This window comes from Phoxinus phoxinus (assembly GCF_949152265.1).
Source record: "Phoxinus phoxinus genome assembly, chromosome: 16".
NCBI lineage: Eukaryota > Metazoa > Chordata > Actinopteri > Cypriniformes > Leuciscidae > Phoxinus > Phoxinus phoxinus.
In genome coordinates, this window is record NC_136891.1 from 1,691,512 (window position 1) to 1,713,803 (window position 22,292).

Here is a 22,292-nt window from a genome sequence, read left to right on the forward strand (position 1 = left end):
AGAGATTGTAAGCTTTCGTTTAGGTTTAGTATAGGATATTACGGTTTTAAATATGTAATGGCCGATGCCAATATGCCGCTGTAGTCACTTGGACTATTTTAAACATTGTCTTTACTAACTTTCTGGGCCGGCAAGTTTCAATCACAACAGAAGCCTCTGGAGGAGTGAGACACTCTCAGATTTAATCACTAATATCTTCATTTGTGTCCCGAAGATGAAGGACAGTCTGACGGGGAACAACATGAGGGAGACATTTAGGGAGAGTTTACATTTCTGGGTGAACTAACCCTTTAAAGCAGCATAAAGCTGTTACGCAACCGGCTGAAGTGTTGACGGGTGTGTAAGATGTTTGGTGAGTGTGTGTGTGTGTGTGTGAAGGTGTTTCCCTCCGCAGGGCATGCGCCGCTGTTTTACTCGTGTTCAACATTGATCAAACTCTAGATGTGAGTAATGCCGCAGTTGCACCGGTGTAATTACAGTGCTGCGAGTAATGAGGTTTTTCACGTTTAAATATTTGATCAGTCGCAGGTCTCGTAGCGTTTATCCCCGAGACGAACGCGTATGCGAGCGCAACCCGTCCACGTGAGATCTCATGCATGAGGAATGATCTCCGCTCGGGAAACACAGCAGGAAAACTATGAGAAATGGAGAGAAGAAAACACCCAGCAGAGAGACAGCGCTGAGAATGCGGTTCATCATGTCCATCAAAGCCTTGCATAATTAAGGGCGTGGCCACTTGAGTGACAGGTGGACTGCCGCTGATGTCACTACGTCACGTCACGTTAGCGTCACGTCACCTCAGCTAATCCGCCTCGCTGCACATTGTCGGTTATCGGGGAGTGACGCGCGGCCAAGATGGCGACGGCCGGCTCCGCCCACTTTGGGCTTCAAAAATGCTCTTCAGAAACACTACGGGTGACGTCACGCTCACTACGCCCATATTTCGTTACAGTCTATGATCAGAACACAACACACACTCCTCCACAGGTCAGCTTTCGGCGTGGTTTGTATCAGTCCCTCCTCTGCTAATATCTCCACTGCTAAAATGACTTTACCACAACAAAATGAACAATTTTCTAACTCTCGCACCCTTTTCGAAACCTTCTCCTCTCTTCTTCTCCTCCATCGGTGGTTCGTACAGATACTGTAAAGCGAAATTCCAGGATCTTCCAGGAAAAATCCCAATTTTTTAAAATCTAAAAAAAGTAAAAAGATAAATAAAAACAAAATAATAAAACAAAATAGTACAAATAATAAAGTGCAGCACATGCAATGACTGTGGAAACATTGAAAGGATACTACGACAAAGATATCGCTTCCCTTATTCAAACTGATTTATTTACATGAATATATGATTGACCTGAAGAATGAAAGCTGTATCATATACTTGAATATTTATGAGCAATATCACACTCATAGCCATGAGAAATGCCTCTATATCTGTATCAGACGGACTGCAGCGTACATTTTTGTGTGAAAAGATTGTTTTATCAATAAAATTAAGCACTTTTCCAAGTACTTTTTCTTAAATATGGCTGATTTCAAGGGTTTTCCAGGACTTAAATGTATAAAAGTAAAATTCAAGCACCTTGTACGAACCCTGTCAACCCTAACAGCTGATGACTCGCTACATTCTTCATAAATAAAACAACAACAATCAGCGGCCAATTTTACACAGCACAAACTGACACACACACATCTTAACAGCTGACACACACACACACACACACACTCTCTCCCCTCCTTCTCTCCACTCTCGGAGGCAGAAACTCATCCTTTCCAATCACTCCACTACCTGTCCACTTTATCCGATCCCCGCTCGTCTTCAAGCCATTTCTCCTTCAGTTGTACCGCACTCACTCATATCTAGGGTTGGGAATCGAATAATTGAGGTCAGGAATCGGATACTTGTTATAAAATTATAAATTTGATTCCTCTCATCGATTCCTTTGTGATCATTTCAATATGACTTTAAATCATTGAAGTGTGAGACGACTCTGTTTTCATGTGTATAAGGGTGCTTTCAGACCTGCCTCGTTTAATTGGGTTGAATCGCACTAGAGTTTGTTGTCTCCCCTAAATTACGGTTTACTTTACTATTAAAAGTCTTTGAAATTTATATAAATTAGGCTAGTTGGTTTTTCTATGGTATTTTTAAACCACAGGCAAACGTTCCTTGTGTAAGTGTTCTTCAGCCTGTTGATTTCTGTTCATGATATTCAGCCACAATTACATGTTTTACAATAAGACTAAATGTGAATGATATCTAAGTTTTTTGTTTCCTTATTGTAATCGAAAGCAGGAATGGATAAGCAGAATCAAAATAGGAATCGGAATCGTTAAAATTCAAACAATACCCAACCCTAACTCCTCTCTTCACACTGGTATTTTCCCCACAGCATTTAAGCAGACTCGGTAACCCCACTGCTTAAGAAACCCACTAAATACAGCACTTCTAGAAAATTACAGACCGGTATCCCTTCCTCCAGTAATTGCTTAAACACTTGAACGAGTCGTTTTCAACCAAATCTCTATCTTTCTTGGACAGAACAATCTCATGGACAGCAACCAGTCTGGTTTCAAAAGTGGCCACTCAACTGAGTCTGCCCTGCTCTCGGTTATTGAAGCTCTGAGACTGTTAAAAGCAGCTTCCAAATCCTCAGTTCGCATCTTGCTGGATCTGTCTGCTGCTTTTGACACGGTTAACCACCAGATCCTCCTGTCAATCCTCATGACGAAGGGCGTCTCAGGAACCTCAGAGTACTCAGGAGTCCTTCAGGGTGTCGTGAAGAAGTGAGGTGCCTCAGGGCTCAGTGCTGGGACCGCTTCTCTTTTGCATCGACATGTCATCAGTAGGATCTGTCATTCAGAAACATGTTTTTTCCCATCACTGTTTTCATCTAGCTACTGGAGTGCCTCAGGGCTCAGTGCTGGGACCGCTTCTCTTCTGCATCTACATGTCATCACTAGGATCTGTCATTCAGAAACATGTTTTTTCCCATCACTGTTTTCATCTAGCTACTGGAGTGCCTCAGGGCTCAGTGCTGGGACCGCTTCTCTTCTGCATCTACATGTCATCACTAGGATCTGTCATTCAGAAACATGGTTATTCCCATCACTGTTTTCATCTAGCTACTGGAGTGCCTCAGGGCTCAGTGCTGGGACCGCTTCTCTTCTGCATCTACATGCCATCACTAGGATCTGTCATTCAGAAACATGGTTATTCCCATCACTGCTACACTGATGAAACACAACTCTACCTCTCATCCCATCCAGAGGATCTGACAGAAGCTGCTCGCATCTCATTGCTCATAGAAACTGTAGATGGATGCTCATAACATCACATCTCAATCAGAGAAGCTTACTGTTATGATGAAGCTCTTGCCAAACACATTATGCATTAATGTGGCATGAGTTTCTCAGGTGATATAGAGTCCTAAATACACACACAAGCAAACAACAGCTGCTTTAGTCATTTTCAAGACAGCTGAAGATTTTCCTGTATGATATGACGGCATATTTTCCGTCAACACTTGACCCATTAATACTTAAGGTAGTCCAAAACGTTAAAAATAAATACGACCTCACGCTACGTCAATCACGCTTACACACTGCCTCCGAAATTTTCGTCCGTCATCAAGCTTTTGGGATCGGGTTTGATTTTCTGCGTTTTTCGCAGCACTTTTTTTAACGGTGTTTTGACAATTCAGAGCCACCGAATGACAGATATGAAAAACGCATATGAAAATTTCGGACTCAAGTGTGCAAAGACCTTAACACTTACTATTCTATATCTATTTATAATAATATTTTAAAAAAAAGAAAACTAACTGGGACTGGATATGACACTTGCATATCGTTGCCCTAATGTTGGTTTGATTCGTTCTATTGCTCTCCTCATTTGCAAGTTGCGTTGGATAAAACGATTAAACGATTAAATGTAAATGTATAACACAGCACAGCGCTGCCTTCACTGACTCACACATGAACACGTGTGGGTGTGTGAACGATACCTGAGAAACACACAGTCCCTGACACACATTCATCAAGCCATGACAACAGGTCAGTGTGACAGTGACAAACAATCGTGACGCTTTCATAACCTCTGCATCAGTACATGCTGATTAATATCGCCATCCTTCCGTTTGTACCTTCCTAATTTAATCCAGAAAGGCTGTAAACATTTCAGAAAACACCAACACACACGTATGCATACATTAATGCTCACTGAAACTGTAGATGGATGCTCATAACATCACATGACATATCAATGAGAGAAGCTTACTGTTATGATGAAGCTCTTGCCAAACACGTTATGCAATAATGAGTTTAAAACAAAAACACAACAAACAGCATCCGAACAAAACTCCTTAAATCAAAGCAAAAGGACCCTAGAATCCAGAACAAACACACAAATGTGATGCAAGTAATATAGTGAAAATGTGTTGATGTTTTATGGCTTTATTTGATTACACCATTTTCAATAATAAATGTGTATTAAATAATAACTCCAGAAAAATTAAAACAGAATTTCAGAAATAAATGACTCAACTGTTAAAGTTTTATGAATTTAATTGAATAGACATGCTTTTTGATTAAAACAAAAATGTAATTAAACTATTAAAACGGAACAGAAAAATTAAAAACGGAAAACAGAATTTGGTTAAAAATAAAATGGAATTTTTTTGGGGGGAAAATAAAACTGATATTATACGGCCCTAAAAAATTGAATTCATGATTTAATTAAATTTAGTAATTAGTAATGATTATTAAAGATTAATGTAACCATTAAAACAGAAATTAAAAAATAAAAATAAACTGAATACATAAAAAAAAGGAATCCAGAAGAATTAAAGCTGAAAAGAGAGGAGAAGCCTCTGTATTCATTTTATTCATTAAAGTCCTGAGTGTGTCCTCATTCATTCATCTACCATCCATTAAAATCCCTCTCTTCCATCCCTCCGTTCTCTCCCTCAATCCCACCTTCAGTGTCTCTAAAGGTAAATAAATCCAAATGGCCTTGTTGGCATGGAGACATGACAGAAACCTTGAGTCACTCGCTCAGCCGAGAGACAAGAGAGAGAGTTTGAGCCGCTGAACGCATTACAAACACTCCAGTGTGAAACTTGCAAAAATAAATCAAATAAAGATAAAAATAAATGTACATGTATTTATATAAATACATATTTAAAAAGTATAAATATAAATACATATACACACACACACACACACACACATATATACTAAAGTATAAATATAAATGCATAAATATATATGTATTTACATTTATACTTATATATGCATTTATACTTTAATATATATATAACCCATTAAAACTATATAAATTAGAAATAATTGATATGTTTTTTTTACGATGCATATATATATAACTGTTAAAGTTTTATGAATTCAATGAACCATTCATGTATTTTGATTAACTTTTAATAACCCCATTAAAATATATAAAAAATAAGAAAAATATGTAAATAACAAATAATTGATAAATATAAATATATATTTTACAATGCATTTATCCATCCATTGATAAATCATTTTAATTTTCTTAAACATGCAAAGTAAAAGTATATATATATATAGATAAAAAGTATATAAAATTGATGATCATTATATATCAATATAATTATAAATATATATATAAATATATATATATATATATATATATATATATATATATATATATATATATATATATATATATATATATATATATATATATACTCTTAAATACCCTTGAAATCAGCCATATTTAAGAAAAGGTACTTGAAAAGTGATTGAATTATTGAAAGATATATATATAAAAAATAATTTTGCAAGCTATAAATATTTGTAAAGTTGTTCCTCTCTGCACTGCATTACGAGCAATATTGTATCAGTTAGTGTAGTTGACATTATTCACTGGTTACAGATTAGACCGGATTCTGTAAAAACTTCAGACGGTCACTATAGAGATACAACAGGAGGAACTCTGGGACAACAAGCCGACCGGATGATGTGTCCTCAGGCCAAGGTTTCTCCAGGATACAAACCCGATCATGGCATCATCAGAATCACAGTGGAGAATTAATAAAGAGCGGATCAGGGCGTATTGTTCAGCGAGGGCATCTGAGTGCGGACAGATTCACACAAAGCCCTGAAAACAGCCTCACACACACTTCAACATTACACACACTACTTCCAGAGCGAGGACGCGAGAGAGACACTGAGGACGGGAAAACAGATTCATGAACTCATTCAACTCAGATATCATTATTATTAGTGCTCATACGTAATAGTGGAGGATTTAATGCATTTAATATGTATTTGGGGTGTCCATTTAGCATGTTAGTTTAATTAATTAGTTAAATAAGGCATTAAAATGATTTACCGCCTCAGACCTGTAGTTCATCTTACATTTATACAGTTGATGTATGAACATGAACTCACTGTGTGATGAAGTCTGTAGAATACAGTTAGAATGACCCTAACATTCAAGATATCAGGGAGAAAATGCTCATATTTATATCATGATAAAGTTAAGCAATATCACACTAGTCCCGAATAGCACGAGTGCAAATGTGATGTTGATTTTATGATGGTTCAATAAATATAAGAAGTTTATATTATGTTATATTTTACACACAATATTGTCTGTTTTTGCACAATTTTGCCAATAAAAATATGACTGATAAAGCCAGAGCAGAAGTGTTGTGCGTCTCACAGTAACACAGCGGTGTTTTGTTTCTGAATGAATCAGCGTTATGAGTGAATCAATCGGGTGAACCAATGATTCAATGACTCATTCATAAAGAGTCATTCACTTCATTCCTGAATGAATCAGCCGTTTGAACGAATCAATCGGGTGAACCAATGATTCAATGACTCATTCATAAAGAGAGTCATTTACTTCATACCTGAATGAATCATCCGTTTGAGCGAATCAATCGGGTGAACCAATGATTCAATGACTCATTCATAAAGAGAGTCATTTACTTCATACCTGAATGAATCATCCGTTTGAGCGAATCAATCGGGTGAACCAATGATTCAATGACTTACTCATTTAAACATTTACCGGCAGTTTTAGTTTCTTATTTGGAGTATCATTACATAAAATATACATATAAAAAAAATATATTTTGGGGATATTTTGCCCAAAAATTAAAATGATGTTTATTTTCAATTATTCACCCCAATGTCATTTCAAACCTGTATGACTTTCTTTGTTTTGCGGAACATAAAAGTAGATATTTTTGAAGAAAGAATTGTTTTGGTCTGTAAATATATCTAAATAATTCAGCCGCACGAGTATATCTGTGGCAATAGCAACTATACATTGTATGGGTCAAAATTATCCATTTTTCTTTTATGCCAAAAATCATGAGGATATTAAGATCATGTTCCATGAAGATATTTAGTAAATGTCCTACCGTAAATATATAAAACATGTATTTTTGTGAGTGAATGCAGCACAATCGTGAACATAAATGCACAACTTTAAAGGAGATTTTCTCAATGTTTACATTTTATTGCTCCTCAGATTCCAGATTTTCAATAGTTGTGTCTCGACCAAATATTGTCCTATCCTAACAAACCATATATCAATGGAGAGATTATTTACTCAGCTTTCAGATGATGTATAATCTCAATTTCATAAAATTACCCATGTGACTGTTTTGTGGTCCAGGGTCACATGTTAACTCTATCGCTCCCTTCCAGGACACGACTCCATGGTCGCATCACATTTCCAATCATAATTATTTATTAAAATCTTCCTCAAACTCAATCTCCCGCCGGCACAGACTCATTTCCACACTGAGGACACACTGAACTTTAATGCCACCTTATAACCTCCATTCAGAGACCCTAGAGAAGATCATTTGCTGTATTTCATCGTCCTCCATCAAGCAGAACCACTCCAGAACTAATGAAACCATCACCGGTCTGGGCCGAGACGAACTCACCCAAACGCTCCAGTCGGCTCAGATCAAACCACTTGACATGGGAAACTTTATTTTCCCGTTTCTCTGACTGAACCTGAAGGTCCACAATGGCATACTGCAGTGCATACTAGTTTTGAGGATGGTTATATACAGTATCCCACAATGCAACGCACTTTACTTGACTTCTAATATCTGGTGTGATATATGAAAAATAAATACAGCAGAAACCGTACCAGTCGCTTGTGGGCGTTCCTAGTATTGTCGCTCTAATGTTATTGGTAAACTGCACGTCTGTTCATATACTACAAAATACCATCACAAGTGATATATACAACTATATAATTTTAATTTGACTAGGAATTAGGCTCAAAAGAAACAGTATGCGGTTGGGAGTGTCTTTATTTTACCACAGCAGTGTTCAGTGGATTAAATCATTTACTAGATTACCGATCGATCAATCAACAAATTAAACTCACTCATACTGTCATACATTACTAAACGTCATTCGAATTTGACAAATTATAAATGTTCTTGTCCATAATAGTCAACATAATGCAGGGGAAACTGTAAAGTGAACTGCAGCAGTGCTAAACTTGCATCATAAAATTACAACACTCGAACTATAAATGTATGAATTAAACTCACTGAGACTGTCCACAGTTTCTTTTGCATCATTTATTATATCCATGAATGTGCTTACAGTCAAATCATATAAAACAGTGAAATCGCCCTCGAACTCTTCTGTTCCTGCACTCGAGACGGTGACATGACGTGAGCTCCACTGAAAGTCTTCTTTCCTATTGGTTGTCGCTCGTGAAAATCGCTTCTCATTTGCATAAAGTTGAAATTTCTGAACTTTTGTTGCGTGTCTCGCGTCGCTTGACACGCCCACATTCTGTCGCCAACGGTCACTGTCGCTCGTGTCGCCGGAAGTCGCCAGCGCTCCATTGAAATGAATCGTGACGCTTTGCCGCTGCGTGTCGCTGGCGGTGTGAACGGGGCTTAACTAGATTAACGTTGGAGGATTTGAGCGGAGTGTACTGACGTCTGTCCGCGGTTAAAACAATATTCCTTCTGATGTTCATTCATGTTTATTTGATGCTATAAATGAACTAGAAGGAAGAGATGATCGGTTCACGAGCAGCTTTAACTGAGGCGACACAGCGATCTGTCACACACATTAAAGAGACACAAAACGGTATTTATTGTTTACATTTCTTTTTAAAAATGACCAAATTTGAAAGTTGAGACTGTGTCATATCAAAAGTAAGCTGGTCTGTGTCTGTCAGTGTGTTGTCAGTGTCCTCTGCTCCGCGATGTGTTTTAGAACATGGTGTGTGTGTGTGAGAGAGGCGTGGCTTGTTGGACATAGCAACAGTAACTAGGGGGCGGGTCTTTGTGAACGGTCAATTCAGAGCCATCAAATGACGAATAAGAAAAACACATATGAAAATGTGCGCTCCGACTGCTCATTCACACAACATTTGGGTTACGTGAGTAGTTCAATATGAAGCCGTACCTCGTGTGTGCGGATGCTGTCGCTCGGGTCGGCCAGTCTGATCGGCGTCGAGCGCTGAGAGCCGTTCCCATCATCCTCACGCTCTTCCTCAGACTCATCCTCAGAACTGCTGGAGATCTGCTCTTCAGTGGGAGGAGGAGGAGCGCTGGCCGCCGTCTTCCTCTGCAGCACCAGGTCCTCCTTACTCGACTTATTACTGCAGGCCAAGTTAAACACACAAAATGCATCAAGATCCAGCTCTGCCACTCACATTCTTGCAAAACACTAAGAGCCGCTTTAAGAGGGCCAGTGTCTTGCGTCTATATAAATCAATAGGGGTGTAACAATATATCGTGTCACAAAATATCGCAATACAAAAATGCACCAATATGTATCATGTGTATAGTGTCAATATATATTGTGTATATGATATATCGGCCAGCATATCGGTATCGGCCGATATATGTAAATGTTTAATGTTTTCGTTATTGGCCCGATACGAATATTTGGCTGATATAATAAAGCCGGTAAATAATGTATGATTTCCTTCAGAGACTCTTCAGATGCGCACTGTTCAACATGATGGGTTTGAATTGCTTGATATATGATTGGAATCACTTTAAAAAAAGCAAAATACAGTTCAGTGCAACATGTTCTGTCATATAGACCCGGGGTTTTCAAAGCGCAGCAAGTTGAAAAAAAAAACTAAAAAAGTATAAAAAAACGATATATTATTATGAGAATTGTTATGAAATGGCATTATAATCATTTGTCGCATAGCCTATCTAAACATTATACTTTTAATGCTAATCTTTTAGAGCCGGTCAGTCTGACATATATACCAATTTTATGCCGGTCAAATGCAATTTCACAACGCAAGCGCGAGCAACGCGTATTTTTTTCAGCGTGGCGTGCATGTTAATCAATGAGTGCATAAAATGGACATTATTTGCATGTCTAGTGTGTTTTAACAAGAACTGGAGTAGGCTATGCCAGAAAAGAAAATGAAGACTCAAAAATATAGATATATTTATGAAATTTACCCATTTAAAGTTGTTTATATTATTCAGTTTGGGTAAAAGTATATGAGGTTTTATAAATAAAAAAAATACATAGAAAATAAATATTTGTGTGTGCTGTAAATTGGTTAGAAAAATGAAATCGGAATGGGTCAAATCTGTATCGGCGGCTCAAACTCAATGAAAAATCGGAATCGGCCGAGAAAATTGTAATCGGTGCATCTCTATAATCGTTCTGATTGGCTGGTATCAAACACCATCACATAATCTGATGTTAACAGATGTTTTATTAATTTATTTCTACATTTGCCGTAGTGTTGTCGATGGGTTCAATAACACATCCTGCAAAAGGGGCCTTGGCCAGAACCTCGTGGTATTTGGGGGGCCTCGTCATGGAGAAGTTTGGGAACCCCTGATATAGACAACATAAAATCAGAATAGATTTTTCTGAGAATTGAAATGAAAATGATGGCTTTTAATAGTCAGACTTCTGTGTCTGTTATCAGGCTCTCAAATTTTTGATTTATCGGTCAATTTATCGGTTATCAGCTTTCAAATATAAAGAATTATCAATATCCCTAGTAAGTGCTTCACTGTATAAAGGTCCTATATCACAATTTTCACAACTCACAACTTTTAAAACTGTGTTACTGAGTTTTTTTCCACTGAAACTTTTTTTTTTAAAGACGTTTCGTCCATTAAACAATTGGATTGTTTTTAAACAACCATATAATCCACTGAGCGCACTGTGTTTATCCCTCACAGCCTCGGTCTCAATCCTGTCACACGTGTTCATGGCTCTTCCCTGATCAAGATCTCTGGCTGCTAACAGACATCCAGAGCCTCCGACCATGTGAATAATGCAAGACATGCGGAGAACTTCCCAGACATTAGATATTTTACACCGCAGACTCTAGACTCAGACGAGAAGATTAATAAAACCACAGCTGGATTTATTAAAGGAATCATTTAAGACTTGATTGAATCCCATCTTCAGAACACTCCCATTCAAATCATCAATTTTGATGATTATGGTTTACAGCTTATGAAAACCTTTTCACAATATTCTCATTTTGAATTTGGGGTTTTCATAAACTGTAAGCCATAATCATCAAAATTATAACTAATAAAAGCTTGAAATATCTCACTTTGCATGTAATGAGTCTATATAATATATTAGTTTCACCTTTTAAGTTAAATTACTGAAATATATTAACTTTTGCATACTCATTTTTCCAGTTTCACATGTATAATCTTTTGTAAAATTACAGTACATGATTAAGTTAATGCCTTAAAAGTATAAAGTTGTGTTGAATATTTACTATCATTATATTGTTAATGTGCCAATCTTTCCCTTTCATTACAATTCACAATCTCACAACTTTTATATATATATACTGTACTTAATTGTTGTTTTTGCCATTGGAGATTCAACAGCGGTGCTCCTGATTATCAAGTATATATTTGGCATTATTGTTTTATGAATGGGCGCAAAAACCGAATCCTGCAGGAAACAGTGCTGGGAAGAGAAGCTCGGGGCACACAGATCTGAATATTCATCATATATAAGCATATTAAAGCACAAATCAACTTGTTTTCAAGTACATAAGGTAGATTCGCGTTCACAGCGGAACAACATCCGACAGCTGCTACACGATGAATATTCACACGCTAGAAAACACGAGTGAAACACTGATTGCTTTTCCAGCAGAGAAGGTCACTGACTGTGCATCAGAGTGTGTGTTTTTCTTAAAGAGGGCGTATTATTTTTCACATATTGACATTGTTTTTTTTGGTCGGCTGGATCAGTGTGTTGTGATTGGTCGGCTGGATCAGTGTGTTGTGATTGGTCGGCTGGATCAGTGTGTTGTGATTGGTCGGCTGGAGCAGTGTGTTGTGATTGGTCGGCTGGATCAGTGTGTTGTGATTGGTCGGCTGGATCAGTGTGTTGTGATTGGTCGGCTGGATCTGTGTGTTGTGATTGGTCGGCTGGATCAGTGTGTTGTGATTGGTCGGCTGGATCTGTGTGTTGTGATTGGTCGGCTGGATCAGTGTGTTGTGATTGGTCGGCTGGATCTGTGTGTTGTGATTGGTCGGCTGGAGCAGTGTGTTGTGATTGGTCGGCTGGATCAGTGTGTTGTGATTGGTCGGCTGGATCAGTGTGTTGTGATTGGTCGACTGGAGCAGTGTGTTGTGATTGGTCGACTGGATCAGTGTGTTGTGATTGGTCGGCTGGATCAGTGTGTTGTGATTGGTCGGCTGGAGCAGTGTGTTGTGATTGGTCGGCTGGATCAGTGTGTTGTGATTGGTCGGCTGGATCAGTGTGTTGTGATTGGTCGGCTGGATCAGTGTGTTGTGATTGGTCGGCTGGAGCAGTGTGTTGTGATTGGTCGACTGGAGCAGTGTGTTGTGATTGGTCGGCTGGATCTGTGTGTTGTGATTGGTCGGCTGGATCAGTGTGTTGTGATTGGTCGGCTGGAGCAGTGTGTTGTGATTGGTCGGCTGGATCAGTGTGTTGTGATTGGTCGGCTGGATCAGTGTGTTGTGATTGGTCGGCTGGATCAGTGTGTTGTGATTTGTCGGCTGGATCAGTGTGTAGTGATTGGTCGGCTGGATCTGTGTGTTGTGATTGGTCGGCTGGATCTGTGTGTTGTGATTGGTCGGCTGGAGCAGTGTATTGTGACTGGTCGGCTGGATCAGTGTGTAGTGATTGGTCGGCTGGATCAGTGTGTTGTGATTGGTCGGCTGGATCAGTGTGTTGTGATTGGTCGGCTGGATCAGTGTGTTGTGATTGGTCGACTGGATCAGTGTGTTGTGATTGGTCGGCTGGATCAGTGTGTTGTGATTGGTCGGCTGGAGCAGTGTGTTGTGATTGGTCGGCTGGATCAGTGTGTTGTGATTGGTCGGCTGGATCAGTGTGTTGTGATTGGTCGGCTGGATCAGTGTGTTGTGATTGGTCGGCTGGATCAGTGTGTTGTGATTGGTCGGCTGGATCAGTGTGTTGTGATTGGTCGGCTGGATCTGTGTGTTGTGATTGGTCGGCTGGATCAGTGTGTTGTGATTGGTCGACTGGAGCAGTGTGTTGTGATTGGTCGGCTGGATCTGTGTGTTGTGATTGGTCGGCTGGATTAGTGTGTTGTGATTGGTCGGCTGGAGCAGTGTGTTGTGATTGGTCGGCTGGAGCAGTGTGTTGTGATTGGTCGGCTGGATCAGTGTGTTGTGATTTGTCGGCTGGATCAGTGTGTTGTGATTTGTCGGCTGGAGCAGTGTGTTGTGATTGGTCGGCTAGATCAGTGTGTTGTGATTGGTCGACTGGAGCAGTGTGTTGTGATTGGTCGGCTGGAGCAGTGTGTTGTGATTGGTCGGCTGGAGCAGATCCAATTAAGTAAAATATTTTTTCTGACAGCAAAGGATAAAATATTATGCAATTTCGTATTAGCAGATGAAACAATGCATCCATTAGGTATACCCAACCGTATGAACATGTTCGTTCCCGGGAGAAACTCGAGACTACAATGGAGGCGTTTCAGGAGTTTAGAAACAATGACACTGATATAGAGGAGAACTGGAGCTTTACATGATCACACAGCAACACTACACACACTAAAGACAGATGAACATGGAGAAAAGCATCAAGTCCTCTTTAAATGTCACACAAAAACATGGTGAGCAGTTCACAGACTCAAAAGTTGCCCGTGTACTTAATAAATTACAGAGCAAATATCTCACACTCACCCCAACACAGACTTCGCGCTCTCGTCTGGTTTGCGAACAGTGAACGGACTGGGGTCGAGCCCGACAGACTTCGGCATGAACTCCCTAAAATAAAAGACAAGAAAGAGAAATTATGCATAAGCATGAATATTCATATTTTTTGGTAAATGTAGAAAAACATTGTGAGCACAAACAGCATTTAAAGGGATAGTTCTGTCAAAAATTAATATTGTGTCATTTACTCACACTCATGTTGTGCCAAACCCGTAATAAATAAATATTTATTTTAATATTAAATCAATATTTACTTAACAAATAATTTAAAAAATAATTATTTTAATTTATATGTACTTAAATACTAAGTACATATGTACTTTAATTAATATTTACTTAAACATTTAAACTGATATTTACTTGAATATTCATTTAAATAAATACACAAAAAATAAACTAATAAATAGATATTTACTTGAATATTCATTTAAATAAATATTTACTTAAGTATTCATTTAAAAAATAAGTATTTTAGTTAATATTTACATATTTAAATAGCTTTTTACTTAAATATGTATTTACATAAATAAACAAACAAACAAAAGATAATATATAAATAAATATTAACCTTAATATTTAAATATTTACTTAAGTCATTTAAATAAATAATAACTTTAATATTTAAATTGACATTTACATGAATATTAATTTGAATAAACAAACAAATACAAAAATAAATATTTACTAGAATTGTTATTTCCTTAAATATTTAAAATTTAGATTACATTTTAATAAATTATTAAATACTTATACTATGTACTTATAACAATATTTTACTCATAGATGTGACATTTAAAGAGCTTTTTATAAATCTTTTTTTCCCTTGAAGACCCAGCATGAAAAGCTCCGGCTGAGAAGTGTGTGTTCACGTAAAGGTGTGTGTGTGTGGCCTCTGACCTGGAGGAGTTGGTCATGGCGATGCTGAAGGTGTCGTCGAAGGCGGTGAGCTCGTACGGCTTGAAGGACTCGGTGTAGATGTCGATGCTCTCGTCGTATCGGTTCACACGCTTCACCACAACCTTCCTCCTGTTGTCCTCACACTGGGCTGACATGCACACACACATTCAGACAATCGTTATGATTCAACACACAACTCCAGTTATAGCATTTCATATCAATTACAGGGTTGCTGCACACTTTTTAAGACGATCCGTGGGAACCCTGAATTATGACTTATAATTGTGAGATTGCGACTAGTGACTTCAATGGGGTCCAAACTGGTCCAGATGTGAGTTTCAGTGACGCTTCAGTCTCGACACGACCCAGCCGAGGAATAAGAGTCTCATCTAGACAAACCAGCCGACGTTTTATAACAAAAATAAACATTATACTTTCTAACCGCAAATGCTGGTCTTGCACTAGCTGTGATACGACACACATTACGTCATCACGGTGAAAGGTCAAGCGTGATGTAGGCGGAAGTACAGACCCAGTGTTTACAAAGTGAACGTGCAAAGACTAAGACGGCATTTACAAAATAAATAAATAAATAAAAGGTAAAATAACGATGTGGGACGAGTTTTTCGCCCAACTCTACATTTTCCACCTACGTCACGCTTGACCTTTCAACATGATAACGTAATGCGTGAAGTCGTGGATGTGCAAGACGAGCATTTGTGGTTAAAAAGTATATTAGGGCTGTCCATTAAACGCGTTATTAACAGCGTTAACGCAAACCCATTTTAACAGTGTAAATTGTTTTATCGCGAGATTGACGCCTAGCAAACTTTGTAGTTTTTTCACATGCTTTTACAACAACTAGTAACGTCATTAAAACTACAACATCACACCGGATCTAGCTAGGCCAGAAACAACACAACAGGCGCCGGTGTGTGTACACTCATAGACAATAATGTGTTCGAATTTTAAATACGAGGCGCTGCGCTTCTCGTCCGGTGTGCGACTCCCTTTAGCGTTACGTTTTGAGTGGATGAATGATGAGACGCCGAAATGGATGCCAATAAGATTCTGAATGGAAAGTTTACTTTTAAAAAGTTGCCAAATGGTTCTATTGACAAGAACAAAGTGATCTGTGTGTGTCGTTGTGAACTGAGCTATCATCGTCCAGTCTAAATACCACTTGATGGCCAAGCACACACACACACACACTGATGCGTTTCTACGCCCACTCGTCAATATCAGTAACGTCACCTCGTCAGTATTTCTGTCACCCTTTTATTGATGGACAGAGTTACATTGTGTGAGAGATTATTTGCTCCAAGTGAGAATGTTAGTGTGGAATTGAACACAGTATCTGTTGTTTTCAATAAAAAACATTTGCACAAAGCAAGCGATCCACTTTTCCATGCTGATAAGAGCATTAAAATGAGAAAAAATCAGGAGACATTTAGAATAGATAAAAATGTGCGATTAATCGCGAGTTAACTATGACATTAATGCGATTAATCGCGATAAAATATTTTTAATCGTTTGACAGCCCTAATATATATTTTTATTTTTGTTATAAAATGTCGGCTGGTTAGTCTAGATGAGACTCTTATTCCTCGGCTGGATCGTGTCGAGACTGAAGCCTCACTGAAACTCACATCTGGACCAGTTTGGACCCCATTGAAATCTCTATATGGAGAACATCTGGAGTGTGTTCCTCAAAAACCTTCATTTCTTTTCCACTGAAGAAAGAAAGACATGAACATCTCGGATGACGTGGAGGAGAGGAAACTATCAGGAAGTTTTAATTCCAACTCCTTTAAACGTCAGCGAGGGTCTCACTAGGGTTTGTGGTTAATATGTCACCACATGTCTCTCGTGTCGGTGTGTATGGCTGTGTGAAGTGATCACCTTCATCATACGGTAACGGGAGGAACGTCAGCACTCCGTCAGACCACCAGTGTGTGTAACTGCAGGAGACAAACACACAGATCACGTGAGACCGCCAGCTATCTCCACAATAGCAACAACATGTTAGTCTGGGAAGTTGTACCACGGTAATACCACAGTTTTACAGACATGTAATATGAACATGGGGTTACACTTTATTTTAAGGTGTCATTGTTACAGTGTAATATGTACATCTACTTACAATAGGATTAGGATTTCTTTGAGGGTTAGTTGCATGTAATTATGCATAATTTACTGTTATTACTATGGTAAGTACATGTAACATATGTAACAAAGACACAGTAAAATAAAGTGTTACCGAACATGGTTATAGTAAATATTAAAGTACCTCAACACTGGTTTGTAAAGGACAACACAAAAATATATAATTGTAATAATTAGAAAAAATATATAAATTGTTGAAGTTTCTTTAGTTAACATGAACTAATAATTCTACAGCTTCATTCATCTTTTTTAATGTTAATTTCAACATTTACTAATACATTATTTAAATCTAAAGTTGTATCTGTTAAATGCACAGTGAACTAACATGAACAAACAATTAATAACTATTTTTTAATTGTCCTAAAAAACTAATTCTAAAAAGAGATTAATAAATACAGTAACACTTGTATTGCTCAAGTTGATGTTAGCGAATACATTAACTAATATTAACAAATTAAACCTTATTGTGAAGTTTTACCAATTATATAATGATATAGAAAATGTTTTAATGATTAATATACACATATACATGACAAACACACACACACACACACACACACACGTAAATTATAACGTGTACCAGTATATATATTATTTAAAATTTAACCAAGCATAAATTAATTTTTGCACATACTGTACTATTGTGTGTATATATATTATATATACACATTTTTGTTTATATTAAATTACAATAAATTATAATAATTTATATATCTCATATATATATATATATATATATATATATATATATATATATATATATATATATATTGTAATGTGTGTGTGTGTGTGTGATTAAAGTAATTTATTTATTTATTATAATATTATATAATAAAATTCATATTGGTAATATAATATACAACAAATAAATAAATAAATATGATTTATATAATAATAATAATAACAACATTAATGTGTAGATATACTTTTCAATTTATAATATCAGGGAGTCTGAAAAACTAAATTCCATGACTTTCAAGAACTTTAAGCACTACTTTTTGGGGATTTCAAAGACTACAACCAGCAATTATCAAACATATTGTATTTCAATAATTCAAGGACTTTTCAAGTACTTTTTTAAAATATGACCGTTTTTAAGGGTTTTCCAGGACTTCATGTACAGTACCTCAAGAACTTTAGGCACCTTGTACAAACCCTGTATTATTATTTATACTATACGTTTGTTTCTTGTGATTTAAGGGTGAAGTTCAGTTCACATACATGATCACACTGTCCTGGCGATCAGTGAACTGAATGGAAACACATGCGTGTGTGTGTGTGTGTGTGTGTGTGTGTGTGTGTGTGTGTGTGTGTGTGTCCTTGAACACGAACTGTCCTTTCACAGACGATCTGACGGCACAATTTCCGTAAACAGGTCAGACTTGTTTCATTTCGTTTTGTGTCTGATAATAGTCGAACCATCAGCGTAAGGCTTTGTCACATCGTCCATTATGCAAGCGGCATCACAAAGACACACGGAGTCCGACTGCAGGACACTAAACTGGGTCACGGGACACACACACACACACACACACACACACTTCTTTAACATCAGGGCAATAAAAGAATAAAGCACAAACTCCAGAGAGGAATGGACGGACTCAGAGCTGAAGATGGCGAATGAAACGAGCCGGAAAAAACATTTTGATATTTACACATTTTACGATCTAAAGGCAATGAAACGCCAACCAGAACCTGTTCATAGAGCAGTTTACTGAGGCAAGCACCACTAGTCCTGTTACTTTTAGAAGTCACAACTAAAGTTGGGAATCAAATACTTCTTATGAAATAAAAATTTCAATCTTTTCAAAGATTTTTAAAATTTTTCTAAACTTATCGATTCCTTTGTGATCATTATTTTACATTTGATTACAGTTTCTGTACCTGGAAATCTTAAAACTGTTTATTTCAATCGTATCTTTGTTCAGTTGTATGTAACACACGCTGATATTCACTCAGTCGGTGTAATATTACCTGTGTCGCTGGTGTGGGAGGCTCATGGTGTTACTGTGGTGAAGGTAGAAGTCTGTGGGCAGTTCCCAGAGATGAGGCTTTGATTCACACGGCTGGAAGACCTGCAGGAACAGGTTTATAGCGTCCTGTCTGTCTGCATCTGAGAGACACACACACACACACACACATAATACATAACACTTCTCATGTCTGACCAAATTTTAGTTTAAGCTCATTTTACATTCATGCATTTGGCAGATGCTTTTATCCAAAGCAACTTGCATTGCATTCAATGTTTACATTTTATTAGCTCAAGCATTCACAGGTATATAGCGTCCGGTCTGTCTGCATCTGAGATACTTTTCATTTTATTTTAAAATATTTACTTTGTTAGCGAAATATTACTAGTCTTGTGGTGAACAATTAATCCATGCAAGTTAATACACAGAAAAAAATAGTTTGTCGTGGTAATCTTTCATGGACCAATGCTATATTTTCTAAATGTCATAATCATTTGTTAATAAACAAGTATTCGTTACTTCAATGAACTCATTGTATCTGCATTAAATTATTAAATTTTTAATACATTTTTCGCTAAATGTGATTTTGAATATGTACATTTCTGAAATACATAACTTAGACTGTGAATTGTAAAGTGGACTCTACTTCCTGAACTTTAGCCAGCACCTTTGTTTCCCGTCTGCCATTATTCGACAAACTGATTAATCCAGGTGTGTCTAATTATTGTTGTTGGTCAGGCACACCTGAATTAATCCGTTTGTCCAATAATGGCAGACGGGAAACAAAGGTGCTGGCTGAAGTTCAGGAAGTAGTGCAGCTGAGCACTACTTCATAATGCTAAAGCAACATGAACTGTTTTTGTGATGCCAATACAAAATAAAACACTAAAACAAAAACTGAGCGACTGGAAATCACGAACATCACAGCGAGAGTTTTTTACACATAGCATGTTTAATCATCATAAAAATGTCACAATGCCAAAGATTTGACATCTTCATTAACATAACATCACTTTCCATTATGATTATACATACATGAGTGCTAAAATAGGCTTCGTTTTGTAATGCAATGTAATTTGTCTGCTTAGACTTTGGGGTGAAAAACAACACGTGCTTGAGATTCACCTGTTAAATGACATTTAAATATAACATGGAGTGTCGGGTAGAGAACGTGTCTGTGACGATGATTCACTTCAGGAGAATGTATTGCTGTTAAATCGAGCCCGTGAATGAGAGGATGCTATAAATACAGCAGAGAGAACAAAAAGAAGGGAATAGCAGACACACACGAGTCTGACGAACGGCTGGAAAAGTGACCGCCGTAATCAGCGCATTAAATCAAGACCCAAAGCCCTTTCCTTCATACACTGATACACTGCACAAATAATGTTCTTCAAGATGCATCTGGTGGACATGCAGAAGTGACGCAGGAACTGTCGATGGGTTGAGAAAAATAAACTCAATTTGATCTCAAGATCAAAATTCACGTCACACAACTATTTTGTAAGCTGAACCTCTTAGAACTGATATATTTACTTGAAACTTGTGTGTATATATATATATATATACACGTGTGTGTGTGTAATATAATTGAGATTTATTTATTTATTATTTTAAATGTGTTTACAGTATAGTTATGAATCAGAATATAAAAAGGTCAAAGTTTTATCATCTAAAGACTTAATATATATATTAAATATAATGTATATATATATACAAATCTTTTTTTTAAATGAATGTTAACAAAATAGTATAACATTATATAATAAACCTAAACAAAAATAATATAAAATATTATAATTAAAATAACACAAAAAAAACTATAAACAAAAATAAACAGAACTAAATTACTAAAACTTTGACTAAAATTAAAATATGAATAAAAGCTATACATATATGGTTAATATAATTGAGATTTATGTATTCATTATTTTAAATGTGTATACAGTATAGTTATGAATCACTCATAATATAAAAAGGTCAAAGTTTTATCATCTAAAGACTATATATATATATATATATATATATATATACACAAATCTTTTTTTTAAAATGAATGTTAACAAAATAGCATTTTGTTTTATAACATTATATAAAAAACCTAAACAAAATAATATAAAATATTATAATAATAAAAAATAAAATAAAAGCTATAAACAAAAAAAAACTGAACTAAATTACTAAAACTTTGACTAGAATGAAAATATCAAATAGAAAATACTTCAAAATATTAATAAAAGCTATACTAGCATCCCAATGATACAAAATAACACTGGAATAAGCTAAAAAAAAAAAAAAAAAATGTTAAAAAGCAGTTTTACACGCATTCAAAATCATAAAGACATTTTCTAAACGTCTATTAATCTGACAGAAAAAGTCTTCGAGAAGAATTGCAAATGATCCATTCATCATCCAGATGAAGACATGCACATCAAATAGCTGTTAAAATGCTGAAATATCATATGGGCCAGTGTATAAATATTAATTTGTGGGTATATTATTGGTATTATTCAGAGAAATCCGAGGATGTGGCGGTGTCCTCTATATTCACGCATCTCAGAAACATGTATTGTGTGTGTGAATGAGCAGGAGAAGGAGTCCGGGTTATGATGACAACAAGACTCGTCACATGAGGGATGATTCACTCCTCATTCCCGCTTTCTGTGTTCGTGTCTGGAACATGATCAGGTCTCTCTGGACTCGTCAAGCACACATCAAACCTGACAGGTGAAGACTGTAGCACACTAGTCTGCTCAAAAAAGCCCCAAAAGTATCATTTTAAAGGGTTAGTTCACCCAAAAAAGAAAGTTCTGTCAGTAAGTTAAGCTAACGGAGGCTCACTATTGGCCGACGCTGGTCATGTGTGTGATGCTGGCCAATAGTGAGCCTCCGTTCTGACGTAGAACCCAGAAGCGCTGCGCTGTTGTGCCTGGTTCTGATTACACGACTTTAGCCCGATTTTGGCACGATGTGTGTGACGTAGGGTGTCGTGGGGATTCGTAAACGACAACGGGCGTCGGGACGCAAGATT

At 37.0% G+C, this 22,292-nt stretch overlaps 1 protein-coding gene across 4 annotated transcripts in view; it reads right to left on the reverse strand.

Annotated features, from left to right (window-relative positions):
* fig4a (FIG4 phosphoinositide 5-phosphatase a) overlaps positions 1–22,292 on the reverse strand; it is an 88,526-nt gene that overhangs the window by 11,329 nt on the left and 54,905 nt on the right. For 3 of the 4 annotated variants that reach the window (XM_079639536.1, XM_079639535.1, XM_079639537.1), the window contains exons 17-21: positions 19,263–19,401; positions 17,025–17,083; positions 15,123–15,270; positions 14,193–14,276; positions 9,460–9,655 (exon numbers count right to left, since the gene is read on the reverse strand). In XM_079639536.1, coding sequence (XP_079495662.1) covers positions 9,460–9,655; positions 14,193–14,276; positions 15,123–15,270; positions 17,025–17,083; positions 19,263–19,401 — 626 coding nt within the window. Of the gene's footprint in view, positions 1–1,048; positions 1,197–9,459; positions 9,656–14,192; positions 14,277–15,122; positions 15,271–17,024; positions 17,084–19,262; positions 19,402–22,292 lie in introns of those variants that run through there. The other variant, XM_079639538.1, reaches the window with a different exon arrangement.